General features: G+C 44.8%; 1 protein-coding gene across 2 annotated transcripts in view; it reads left to right on the forward strand.

Moving 5' to 3' along the window:
* LOC124622410 overlaps positions 1–7,100 on the forward strand; it is a 46,227-nt gene extending 39,127 nt beyond the window's left edge. For both annotated transcript variants that reach the window (XM_047148097.1, XM_047148098.1), the window contains one exon: positions 5,163–7,100. In XM_047148097.1, the coding sequence (XP_047004053.1) occupies positions 5,163–5,632 (470 nt within the window). In that variant the 3' untranslated portion in view covers positions 5,633–7,100. The remainder of the gene's footprint in view (positions 1–5,162) is intronic.
* The last annotated feature ends 7,431 nt before the right edge of the window (positions 7,101–14,531 follow it).

Raw genomic sequence — 14,531 nt, forward strand, 5'->3', positions numbered from 1 at the left:
CTTTTTCCTCCCTGTATTCTGACAGCCAGATACGACAGATAGCAGTAACATATCAGGCAGTGGCTGCTCAGAAGAGAGAGGCTTAGTTAGATAGTCGATGGTGGCATTCTATAAATCTAAACTCTTTCCTGTCATGTTATATTTATCTTATTATCACATATATATATTGTTAATTTAAAGGTTTTCTATTTCCTGACTACATTTAAGCTCAATAAGGTTTAAAAGTGCGTCATTGTTTAACTTCTTTAGAATGATAGGATACAAAAATGTTCAAATGTGTGTGAAATGTTATGGGACTTAACTGCCAAGGTCATCAAGCCCTAAGCTTACATAGGACTTAACCTAAATTATCCTAAGGACAAACACACACACCCATGCCCAAGGGAGGACTCGAACCTCCGCTGGGACCAGCCGCACAGTCCATGACTGGAGCGCCTTAAGACCGCTCGGCTAATCCCGCGCGGCAATGATAGGATATTAAGTGAGCTTTACACTGCGGCGAGGTAAGTCTATGGATAGCGATATGCACATATACAGATAGCGGTAATATCATGTACACGAGGTATAAAAGGGCAGCACGTTAGCGAAGTTGTCATTTGTACTCAGGTGATTCATGTGCAAAGGTTTCCCACGTGATTATAGCCGCACGAAGGGAATTAACAGACTTTGAACGCGGAATGGTAGTTGGAGCTAGACCCATGGAACATTCCATTTCGGATATCGTTAGGGAATTCAGTATTCCGAGATCAATAGCGTCAAGAGTGTATCGAGAATACCAAATTTCGGGCATTACTTCTCACTACGGACAACGCACTGGTCGACGACCTTCACTTAACGACCGAGAGCAGAGGCGTATCGTACAGTGGTCAGTGCTAACAGACAAGCAATACTGCGCGAAAAAAAAACTGCAGAAATCAATGTGGCAAGTGCGATGAATATATGCGGTAGGACAGTGCAGTGAAATTTGGCTTTAATAGGCGATGGCAGTAGAGGAGCGTGGCGAGTGTCTTCGCTAACAACACATCGCCTGCAGCGCCTCTCCTGCGCCCGTGACCATATCGACTGGACCCTAGACGACTAGAAAACCGTGGCCTGGTCAAACGAGTCCCGATTTTAGTTGATAAGAGCTGATGGTAGGCTTCTTATGTGGCACTGACTGACCTCACGAAAGCATCGACCCAAGTTGTCAACAAGGTACTGCACAAGCCGGTGGCAGCCCCGTAATTGCGTCTGCATGGAACGGACTGCGTCCTCTGGTCAAACTGAACCGATCATTGACGAAACGGTTATGTTCGGCCTCTTGGAGACCATTTGCAACCGTTCATAGACTCCATGTTCCTAAACAACGATAGAATTTTTGTGGATAACAATGCGCCGTGTCATTGCTCCAGAATTATTCGTGACTGGTTTGAAGAATGTTTGTTGTTCTGGTCTTCAGTCCAGAGGCTGGTATGATGCAGCTCTCCATGCTGCTCTATCCTGTGCAAGCTTCTTCATCTCTCAGTACCTACTGCAACCTACATCCTTCTGAATCTGTTCAGTATATTCATCTTTTGGTCTCCCTCTACGATTTTTACCCTCCACGCTGCCCTCCAATACTAAATTGGTGATCCCTTGATGCCTGAGAATATGTCCTACCAAGCGATCCCTTCTTCTAGTCAAGTTGCGCCACAAATTTCTCTTCTCCCCAATTCTATTCAATACCTCCACATTAGTTATGTGATCTATCCATCTAACCTTCAGCATTCTTCTTTAGCACCACATTTCGAAAGCTTCTATTCGCTTCTTGTCTAAACTATTTATAGTCCACGTTTCACTTTCATACATGTCTATACTCCATACAAATACTTCTTTCAGAAACGACTTCCTGACACTTAAATCTATACCCGATGTTAACAAATTTCTCTTGTTCAGAAACGCTTTCCTTGCCATTGCCAGTCTACATTTTAAATCCTCTCTACTTCGACCATCATGAGTTATTTTACTCCCCAAATAGCATAACTCATTTACTACTTTAAGCGTCTCATTTCCTAATCTAATTCCCTCAGCATCATCCGATTTAATACGACTACATTCCATTATCCTCGTTTTGCTTTTGTTGATGTTCATCTTATATCCTCCTTTCAAGACACTGTCCATTTCTTTTGAAGAATATTCTGGACAATTCGAGCGTTTGATATGGCCACAAAGACCTCCCAACGTTAGTCTGATCGAACATTTATGAGACATAATCGAGAGGTCAGTTAATGCACAAAATCCTGTACCGGCAACACTTTCCCGATTATGGACTGCTATAGAGGCAGCATGGCTCAAAATTTCTGCAGGGGGCTTCTAACGACTTGCTGTGTCCGTGAGACATCGAGTTGGTGTACTACGTCGGGCAAAACGAGGTCCGACACGATATTAGGTGTCCTATTACTTTTGTCACCTCAATGTATATTATGTATATGCTAAGGTTCAAATGGCTCAAATGGCTCTGAGCACTATGGGACTTAACATCTCAGGTCATCAGTCGCCTAGAACTTAGAACTGCTTAAACCTAACTAACCTAAGGACATCACACACATCCTTGCCCGAGGTAGGATTCGAACCTGCGAAGGTAGCAGTCGCGCGGTTCCAGGCTGAAGCGCCTAGAACCGCTCGGCCACTATGGCCGGCGCATCTGCTATACCGACGATTAATTTTATATGGTCATTCCATTTTAAATCACTCCTAATGCCTACTCTCATATAATTTATGGAATTAACTGCTTCCTGTTGCTGACCTGCTACATTGTATCTAAACGATAAAGCATCTTTCTTTCTATGTATTCGCATCACATTACACTTGTCTACTTTGAGATTCTATTGCCATTGCCTGCACCATGCGTCAATTCGTTGCAGATCCTCCCGCATTTCAGTACAATTTTCCGTCGTTACAACCTCTCGATATACTACAGAATCATCCGCAGAAAGACTCGGTGAACTTCCGATGTTATCAACAAGGTCATTTATGTATATCGTGAATAGCAACGGTCCTACGACACTCCCCTGTGGCACACCTGAAATCACTCTTACTTCGGAAGACTTCTCTCCATTGAGAATGACATGTTGCGTTCTGTTATCTAGGAACTCTTCAATCCAATCACACAATCGCTCTGATAGTCCATATGTTCTTACTTTGCTCATTAAACGACTGTGGGGAATTGCATCGAATGCCTTGCGGAAGCCAAGAAACACGGCATGTACCTGGGAACCCGTGTCTATGGTCCTCTGAGTCTCGTGGACGAATAGCGCGAGCTGGGTTTCACACGATCGTGCGGCCGGCCGCGGTGGTCTAGCGGTTCTGGCGCTGCAGTCCGGAACCGCAGGACTCCTACGGTCGCAGGTTCGAATCCTGCCTCGGGCATGGGTGTGTGTGATGTCCTTAAGTTAGGTTTAAGTAGTTCTAAGTTCTAGGGGACTTATGACCTAAGATGTTGAGTCCCATAGTGCTCAGAGCCATTTGAACCATTTTTGAACACGATCGTCTTTTTCGAAACGCATGCTGATTCCTGCACGGTCGTAACTGCACCACCAAGTGGAGCGCGTTGGTCAGGTTAGGCTAACCGCTTTGCGTCCACGCACCTACACTTCAGTACCTGTCAACATGACCAGGGGAAAATAAGCATTAACGGCTTGCTCTTGCCACTTGTACGAGGTTTGTTCGGAAAATACGTATAAAAGTTGAATAATAGCTTTATTTTACAATTATTCAGGTATTACAATATGGTCTCCTTCAAAGTACTCGCCGTGAGACGCGATACACTTCTGCCAACGCCGTTTCCACTGTTGATAACATTGCTGAAAGTCTTCAGTTGTGATGTTGTTCAGTTGCCGTGTCGTTTCCGCCTTGATGGCTTCCACATCTCCCAAGTGCCGCCCCCGAAGTACCATTTTGCATTTCGGCAACATGAAGAAGTCACACGGGGCTAAATCGGGTGAATAAGGCGGGTGGTCTGTCACGGTGATTGAGCTTCGGGCCAAAAACTCGCGCACAACGACCGACGTGTGAGCGGCCGCATTGTCGTGATGAAGGATCCACCTGCCCCCTTTTGCCAACTCTGGTCGAACTCGAGCCACACGAGCTCTGAGACGTGTCAGAACTTCAACGTACAAATTTCCATTCACTCTCTGGCCGGGAGGGACAAATTTCTTCTGAACAATGCCCCTAGAATCAAAGAAACAATCAACATTGTCTTCACATTGGACCTTGATTTTCGCTACTTTTTTGTTCTCGGTTCTCCTGCTAGTTTCCATTCCTTGCTTTGAGATTTGAGCTCCACATCGAATTCGTAAAATCAGGACTCGTCTCCAGTGATGACTCGGTTGAGAAAGTCCCCTCGTTCCTCTGCTTCCAACCAATCCTCACAGCACTCAACCCTCTTTACTTTCTGTTCTGGCGTCAAGAGCGTCGGTACGATTTTCGCACACAATTTCTTCATTTCAAGTTTTTGTGTCAGCATTTCGTGAACGATTGTTTTGGGGATTGACAGCTCGTCAGCAATCATACTGACTGTCAATCTACGGTCTTTAAGAACACAAGCTCGAATTCGTTCAACATTTGCATCGGAACTCGATGTCGACGGGCGTCCTGGGGGAGGGTCATCGTTCACTTCTTCTCGGCCATCCCGGAATCTTTTTAACCGCTTGTTCACGGTAAGTTCCTACAGAGAATTGCCTCCGTAAACGTGTTTCAAACACTCAAAAATCTCACAGCCATTCTTGCCTAGCTTTGCAAGAAACTTGATGTTGACGCGCTGTTCCTCAATCAGAGAGAGCTCCATGCCGACGGCAGGTGAAAAAGGGTAACTGTCAACAAGCTGCCTTCACGCAGAGTGCTCTGACTCGAACTGAGCGTTGACGGGATTGATTACAGCGGTAGTCCCACCTGGTGGTGACTGCAACTTGTAACATAAAGACATTATTCAACTTTTATACGTATTTTCCGGACAAACCTCGTACCTGGAGATACTAATGAACTTAAAAAACATACTACTCCTAGTAGCTATAGTTTTTAGTTTGCAAATGAAGTAAATTCCGATGTAATGTCAGTGCTCAGTCCTCAGTCAATAGTAAAAACCACCCCTAACACCAAGGGTGAAAAGACGACCTGTCTTATTCGCTGCTGCTGCCTGCCCGCAGGTGCCTCACAGGTGGAAGTGCCCCCGCGCTGGGTGGGCCACCCGTCCTGGAAGCTGGTGCTGTACTCGGTGGTGCTGGGCTGCACCGCGTGCCTGACGGCGGCGCTGGCGTACTGGGCGACCGTGCTGGTGGTGCGGCGGCGGTCTGCGACAAAGGCGGCGCAGGGCCCGCGCGACACGCTGGACAGGGCCTTCCGGCACGTGGCCAGCCTGCCCGCCTACCAGCAGCTGCAGCGCCAGCCGGCAAAAGCTCCCAGTGGCAGCGGCCAGGGCTACCGCAGGCTGTACGACGAGGACGAGTCGCCGGCGTCGCTGCCGCCGCGGGCCGCCCAGCCAGAGCGCTGCACGTGCCTCTCGTGCTCGGAGCCGGTGCCCACGCAGCCGTGCATCTGCTTCTACGAGCGGCCGGCCCCCGTGCACGGGACCGTGCCCAGCCAGTACTACACGCTCTACGCTACGCACATCCAGTGAACATCCCCGAACCGGCTGACCACTGGCAAACTCCTGGGCGTGGACCAGACGTACGCCTTCCTGCTTCCAATTTGAGATCACTGTGGGACGAAATTCGCTATCCTGCCCATCCACTTGTGATACACACACCCCATTACAGTTCTCAAACTGTAATACACAGACAAATATAAGCCTCGCCATTACAGTTTCGTTAACCTGGGTGAATTTAGGGAGGAGTACGTAAATCTAGTTGGGCAGCAATGTAAATAGAATCAAATGAAGAATTAAAACGGACGCAATAAAGAGGAATCCATAAAAAATACATCACTCCGCTGCGGTAAGTGCTGTGTTACGTGCCTTCGAGGTAGACTAAAACTCCTCTTAAGTGTCAGTCCCGATTTACACAGGGTGTTCGGAAATTCTCGTTACAAATTCGAGGACTGAGTAGATACAGTTTTTAAAGTGGAACACATGTCCGAAACAGGACTACAGCCATTTGAAAATGTGCTGGTAACGCGACTACTCTTACAAATATTTCTTAAGCATGACCCAGTACATCACTCTTTCTACAATGCCACTCGTTAACAACCGAAGGAAACAAACTGAAATTTAATCAGTTGTCAGAAACACTTTTGTTTTAGAGTACGGCCTCGTGCGATTCGGGTGTGCGGCCTCTCCTTGGAGAGCCTCAGTCACGCCTACTGAAGGTGAAGTTACCGCTTTCTCAAAGCCGTTGCGTAATTATGGCGGAAAGGTTATGCGATCGGGTCGGACGTTGTAGATAACGACCTTGTTGAAGGCAATGAGCAGCTCTTCCGTTACCGTCAGCTTCGACATACAGAAGCGTCATGTCGGTGTGTTCTACAAACGTGTACTCAACCGCGTTGCTCTAACATTCACGTACACAGTGAATGAAGTTCGAACTAGGTCAGAGAGGTAGGACAGACGTCAAATGACATAAGCCGATCCGACGTAAGCATCCCTCACCGTAACTACCCTGTTGCAAACGTGTTCCAAACGGCTGCAGAATCGGATATAGGTTCCCATTAAAAATATTGTTAAATCAATCCTCTCTACAAGGCCTAGAAGTTTGTAACGGGAATTTCCGAACACCCTGTAGGTGATCCCGTTCCTTGTTAGACCTGTACAGTTGTGTCTGTTTCTCCGATTGGAGCTTGGATAAAGACGTAAAAAATCTGTATTACTTTCTGGTCTACACCAGATACAACAAGCACTTACTAATAAAAAACGACAATAAAACATTTTAGAATGTTTTAACATTAAGACTTTTTTCTTCAAGTACACACTGAGTAGAAGACTGATTTTACATGTAGCGCGCGCAGGACACATCAAGAGGTGTATCACATGTTACGCACCACCAATAGCCACAATTATTGGACACTGCCATAAATTATAAATGAACATTCAATCAGTGTGAACTCAGAGATACTGGAATATCTAATAAACTATAGAAAATGAACAAAAACAATTTATCTAACGAAATGTTTTCGTCCTCAGTGAGACTCCTCCTTTACTAAGCTATATTTCTCAAACACGGCATTCCCACGCAAACAGAACAGCTTCAATCAATGGCTTAGCAATTATTTTCAGGTCTGCACCTATGCTATACAATTACATATTGAAAGTTAATACTATCATTTAAATAAATTTTCTGTGTCGATTGTTTCACCCAGTACAGAAAGAATGGTTTGTTTAGGATTTACAATAACATAGATTTCATCAGACAAGTTTACGGTCTTCAGTCCGTTTCGTATATCTTATCAGACTTTTCTCACTAATTCACAATATAAAGAATGGTACACATACCTTTCCTTTCTTTTGCAGCCTTCGCAAATGATACATTCAGCCGGCCTTTGATACAAGAAATGCTACAAATCAAACGACATATGTAAGAAGCGATTAAAAAGCTGCCGTTTGAGTGCGATTCGGGTATACTAGCACCGACATGTATCCAAGGGGACTGTACGGTCTCCGAACGTAAACTTTTTAATCGCCTCTTATACAGTAACACACAGATACACACACACACACACACACACACACACACACACACACACACACACACTAATCATACAAAATATTACATCGGTGCTTGTAAACAAAGTAATTATATTCTGATAAGCCCAGCCGGGATGGATGTGTGAGTGTGTCTGTGTGTGTGTGTGTGTGTGTGTGTGTGTGTGTGTGTTCATTCCACATCTCCTCCTAACCCAATGAGCCGAATTCAACGAAACCCGGTACACAACAACAACAATTGCGTGGAAGCAAGAAGAAATGTTGCGTAACAGTGTGAAGCCGCAAACTTAACATGATCTCAAACAATCGTGAATAACTCCGCAAGTAGTATCAGTATATTAGCAGATGTTGCAATAACAGACAATTACCTGCACACAGATTAAAACTAAAAGTAGTCAAGCTGAATGGACCTGCTGGCAAAAATAGTCGTATGTGGACCAGAAAGAGCGTGCGTTGTCTTATTTCTGATATGACATCTTTTAGCCGGACCCCATTGAGGACAAGGAACATAGACCGAAAGTGTGTTGGAGTGAGCAACTAAAATTCTTGGATAGTGGGACAAGGAGCATAGACCGAAAGTGTGTTGGAGTGAGCAACTAAAATTCTTGGATAGTGGCTCTGTTTTAGATTTTCCGTGGGTTTCCTAAATTAATTGGGACAGACAAAACTCACAGCCAATTACTTCCACATTTTTTGGTCCAAATCGTGCGTTAATTTGTCTCTAATGACAATATAGTTGACGGTACACTACACATAAACGTTGCTCCCTTTGTAGGCTTCATTCTGTCACTACTGCAAAAGCCGAACAGTGTGTTAGTGGCATGTTCGTCCATTGCTCTGCTAGAAATGACGTGTGTGATTTTATTTGTAAATGGGAAAGTTATTAGTCTTCGATAAAGGTCGGGGGAAACAACATAGTGATAAGAATTTAGACTAGCATTCTGGAGGACAGCGGTTCCGATCCTCTTCTGACCATACTGATACAATGTTTACCGTAGTTTTTCTATTCGATTAAGTTGAATGTCGGGACGTTTCCTTCGCTAATGATATACTGATTTTCTTCCGCAACCCGAGCTTCTGCGTCGTTTCTCATCGTCGAAGCGACGGTAATTCCTACTCCTCCTTCCCCCTAGTCTCGGTAGTGAAACGGATGGAGACTGTGGGACGTTTTCTCGTTTTATTACCCAGAAGGTGCCTCACTGCAAGAAATCGAGAACTGTTATCTTCTGCGATATCCTTATCTGTAACTAATGGACGTACACTCGCGAGAAGTATATTTATCAATTCTCAGAACCGCAGAAACAGCAGGAAAAACTTGACGCAGCTACGACGGAGAAGATGAAGTGTCCTCAGATTACCTTAGTAAGTACTCCACGATAACAGTGTCGTTATCGTTAATGCAAGTATGAAACAAACAACATCCGAAATAAAACCGAAACACGTCGTTACATAATCAATGGAGAAACTTGTATTTTAAGGCGTTTACATGTATACAACAGAGGTTTTTTTTTCATACTAGCTGAGTACCAGGCGTTGCCCGAGTATATACTTATTATTCTCTTCTATTAGTCCACCTGTCTGTCTGTCTGTCTGCTCTCCCCCCCCCCCCCCTCCCACTCCCCTTGTCAATCCGCTCCTTCCCCCTCTATCCATTTCCCCACTTCCTCTAATTCCAACTCCCCATCCCCGTGTCTTTGTCAACTCCTTCTCCCCCCTCCCAATCTATCTCCTCGTTCTCCCGTCCCTGTCGTCTCCTCCTCCCGCCTCTCACTGTTCACCTCCTCGTCACTCCTCTGTATGCCCGGCTCCTCCTCTTTCCTTTTTCCTTTTACTGTTCATCTCCTTCTCCCCTCTTCTCTCATTCTTTTCTCCTTCCTTTCTCTGTCCATTTTCTCCTGCCCTCTCTTTGTTCATCTCCTCCTCCACATATCTGTGTGAATCTTGTCCATCTCTGACAATTTCCTCCTCTCTGTTCTCTCTCTCTGTTATCGCCCCCATCAATAGGAGGCTGGTGGTTCTTACACAAACAGTGTTTCTTTGCAGATCGTAACCAATCCGTGTATCAAACTTGACTCAAGTCGTTCCAGGGGTTTGGGATGAACGTTTCACCCGATGCTTCGCCGCGTATGCACAAGTGAATTTATTTCACGTATATATTTAAAATATTTCATAGATATTTGCACACATATTTTACATGTCCCCCCCATGAACCATGGACCTTGCCGTTGCTTAGGAGGCTTGCGTGCCTCAGCGATACAGATAGCCGTACCGTAGGTGCAACCACAACGGAGGGGTATCTGTTGAGAGGCCAGATAAACGTGTGGTTCCTGAAGAGGGGCAGCAGCCTTTTCAACAGTTGCACGGGCAACAGTATGGATGATTGAGTGATCTGGCCTTGTAACAATAACCAAAACGGCCTTTCAGTGCTGGTTCTGCGAAGGGCTGAAAGCAAGGGGAAACTACAGCCGTAATTTTTCCTGAGGGCATGCAGCTTTACTGTATGGTTAAATGATGATGGCGTCCTCTTGGATAAAATATTCCGGAGGTAAAATAATCACCCATTCGGATCTCTGGGCGGGGACTACTGAAGAGGACATCGTTATCGGAAGAAAGAAAACTGGGGTTCTATGGATGGGAGCGTGGAATGTCAGGTCCCTTAATCGTGCAGGTAGGTTAGAAAATTTAAAGAGGGAAATGGATGGGATAAAATTAGATACAGTATGAATTAGTGAAGTTCGGTGGCAGGAGGAACAAGTCTTCTGGCTAGGCGAGTACAGGGTTATAAATACAAAATCAAATAGGGGTAATGCAGGAGTAGGTATAATAATGAATAAAAAAATAAGAGTGCGCTTAAGTTACTACAAACAGCATAGCGAACGCATTATTGTGGCCAAGATAGACACGAAGCCCACTCCTACTACGGTAGTACAATTTTATATGCCAACTAGGTCCCCAGATGACGAAGAGATTGATGAAATGTATGATAAAATAAAAGAAATTATTCAGATAGTGAAGGGAGACGAAAATTTAATAGTCATAGGTGACTGCAAATCGATAGTAGGAAAAGGAGAAGCAAACGTAGTAGGTGAATATGGAATGGGGGCAAGAAATGAAAGAGGAAGCAGCCTGGTAGAATTTTGCACAGAGCATAACTTAATCATAGCTAACACTTGGTTCAAGAATCATAAAAGAAGGTTGTTACATGCAAGAGGCTTGGAGATACTCGAAGGTTTCAGATAATTATATAATGGTAAGACAGAGATTTAGAAACTAGATTTTAAATTGTAAGACATTTCCATGGGCAGATGTGGACTCTGACCACAATCTATTGGTAATGAACTGTAGATTAAAACTGAAGAAACTGCAAAAAGGTGGGAATTTAAGGAGATGGGATCTGGATAAACTGAAAGAACCAGAGACTGTAGAGAGTGTGAGGGAGGGCATTAGGGAACAATTAACAGGAATGGGGAAAAGAAATACAGTAGAAGAAGAATGGGTAGCTTTGAGGGATGAAATAGTGAAGGCAGCAGAGGATCATGTAGGTTAAAAGACTAGGGCTAGTAGAAATCCGTGGGTAACAGAATATATATTGAATCAAATTGATGAAAAGAGAAAATATAAAAATGCAGTAAATGAGGCAGGCAAAAAGGAATACAAGCGTCTCAAAAATGAGATCGACAGGAAGTGCAAAATGCCTAAGCAAGGATGGTTAGAGGGCAAATGTAAGGATGTAGAGGCATATCTCACTAGGGGTGAGATAGATACGGCCTACAGAAAAATTAAAGAGACTTTTGGAGAAAAGAGAACCACTTGTATGAATATCAAGAGCTCAGATGGAAACCCAGTTCTCAGCAAAGAATTGTGGAAGGAGTATATAGAGAGTCTGTACAAGGGTGATGTACTTGAGGGCAACATTATGGAAATGGAAGAGGATGTAGATGAAGAGAAATGGGAGGTATGATACTGCGTGAAGAGTTTGACAGAGCACTGAAAGACCTAAGCCGAAACAAGGCCCCGGGAGTAGACAACATTCCATTAGAACTACTGATAGCCTTGGGAGAGCCAGTCGTGACAAAACTCAACCATCTGGAGAGCAAGATGTATGAGACAGGAGAAATGCCCTCAGACTTCAAGAAGAATATAATAATTCCAATCCCAAAGAAAGCAGGGGTCGACAGATGTGAAAATTACTATCAGTTTAATAAGCCACGGCTGCAAAATAAACTACTGGCCATTAAAATTGCTACACCAAGAAGAAATGCAGATGATAAACGGCTATTCATCGGACAAATATACAGGGTGATTCAAAAAGAATACCACAACTTTAAAAATGTGTATTTAATGAAAGAAACATAATATAACCTTCTGTTATACATCATTACAAAGAGTATTTAAAAAGGTTTTCTTTCACTCAAAAACAAGTTCAGAGATGTTCAATATGGCCCCCTCCAGACACACGAGCAATATCAACCCGATACTCCAACTCGTTCCACACTCTCTGTAGCATATCAGGCGTAACAGTTTGGATAGCTGCTGTTATTTCTCGTTACAAATCATCAATGGTGGCTGGGAGAGGTGGCCGAAACACCATATCCTTAACATACCCCCATAAGAAAAAATCGCAGGGGGTAAGATCAGGGCTTCTTGGAGGCCAGTGATGAAGTGCTCTGTCATGGGCTGCCTGGCGGCCGATCCATCGCCTCGGGTAGTTGACGTTCAGGTAGTTACGGACAGATAAGTGCCAATGTGGTGGCGCTCCATCCTGCTGAAATATGAATTGTTGTGCTTCTTGTTCGAGCTGAGGGAACAGCCAATTCTCTAACATCTCCAGATACTGTAGCCCAGTTACCGTAGCACCTTCGAAGAAAAAGGGACCAAAAACTCTATAGCTCCCTTAATTCGCCGACAGATAGTGCTTAGCTCTGCCTTTTGTCGTTACAGAGTTTTAAATTCCTAAAGTTTTGGTATTCTTTTTGAATCACCCTGTATTATACTAGAACTGACATGTGATTACATTTGCACGCAATTTGGGTGCATAGATCCTGAGACATCAGTACCCAGAACAACCACCTCTGGCCGTAATTACGGCCTTGATACGCCTCGGCATTGAGTCAAACAGAGCTTGGATGGCGTGTACAGGTACACCTGCCCATGCAGCTTCAACACGATACCACAGTTCATCACGAGTAGTGACTGGCGTATTGTGACGAGCCAGTTGCTCGGCCACCATTGACCAGACGTTTTAAATTGGTGAGAGATCAGGAGAATGTGCTGTTCAGGAGATCAGTCGAACATTTTCTGTATCCAGAAAGGCCCGTGCAGGACCTGCAACATGCGGTCGTGTATTATCCTGCTGAAATGTAGGGTTTTGCAGGGATCGAATGAAAGGTAGAGCCACAGGTCGTCACACATCTGAAATGTAACGTCCACTGTTCAAAGTGCCGTCAATGCGAACAAGAGGTGACCGAGACGTGTAACCAATGGCACCCCATACCATCAAGCCGGGTGACACGCCAATATGGCGATAACGAATACACGCTTCCAATGTGCACTCACCGCAATGTCGCCAAAAACACGGATGCGACCATCATGATGCTGTAAACAGAACCTGGATTCATCCGAAAAAATGACGTTTACCCATTCGTGCACCCAGTCGTACACCGATGCAGGCGCTCCTGTCTGTGATGCAGCGTCAAGGGTAACCGCAGCCATGGTCTCCGAGCCGATAGTCCATGCTGCTGCAAACGTCGTCGAACTGTTCGTGCAGAGGTTGTTGTCTTGGAAACGTCTCCATCTGTTGACTCAGGGATCGAGACGTGGCTGCACGATCCGTTACAGCCAGGCGGATAAGATGCCTGTCATCTCGACTGCTAGCGATACGATGCCGTTGGGATCCAGCACGGCGTTCGGTATTACTCTCCTGAACCCACCGATTCCATATTCTGCTAACAGTTATTGGATCTCGACCAACGCGAGCAGCAATGTCGCGATACGATAAACCGCAATCGCGATAGGCTACGATCCAACCTTTATCAAAGTCGGAAACGTGGTCGTACGCATTTCTCCTCCTTACACAAGGCATCACAACAACGTTTCACCAGGCAACGCCGGTCAACTGCTGTTTGTGTATGAGAAATCGGTTGGAAACTTTCCTCATGTCAGCACGTTGTAGATGTCGCCACAGGTGCCAACCTTGTGTGAACGCTCTGAAAAGCTAATCATTTGCATATCACAGAATCTTCTTCCTGTCGGTTAAATTTCGCGTCTGCAGCACGTCATCTTCGTGGTGTAGCAATTTTAATGGCCAGTAGTGTACTAATACGAATTCTTTACAGACGAATGGAAAAATTGGTAGAAGCCGACCTCGGGGAAGATCGGTTTCGATTCCGTAGAAATGTTGAAACACGTGAGGCAATACTGACCCTACGACGTATCTTAGAAAATAGATTAAGGAAAGGCAAACCAACATTTCTAGCATTTGCAGACTTAGTGAAAGCTTTTGACAACTCTGACTGGAATACTCTCTCTCAAATTCTGAAGCTGGCAGGAGTAAAATAGAGGGAGCGAAAAGCTATTTATAGTTTGTACAGAAACCAGATGGCAGTTATAAGAGTTGAGGGACATGAAAAGGAAGTAGTTGAGATGGAGTGAGACAGGGTTGTAGCCTATCCCCGATATTATTAGATCTGTATATTGAGCATGCAGTAAAGGAAACAAAAGAAAAAATCGGAGTCGGAATTAAAATCCATGGAGAAGAAATAAAAGCTTTGAGGTTCGCCGATGACATTGTAATTCTGTCAGAGACAGCAAAGGACTTGGAAGAGCAGTTGAACGGAATGGACAGTGTCTTGAAAGGTTGATATAAGATGAACGTCAACAAAAG

This window comes from Schistocerca americana, chromosome 7 (genome assembly GCF_021461395.2).
Source record: "Schistocerca americana isolate TAMUIC-IGC-003095 chromosome 7, iqSchAmer2.1, whole genome shotgun sequence".
NCBI lineage: Eukaryota > Metazoa > Arthropoda > Insecta > Orthoptera > Acrididae > Schistocerca > Schistocerca americana.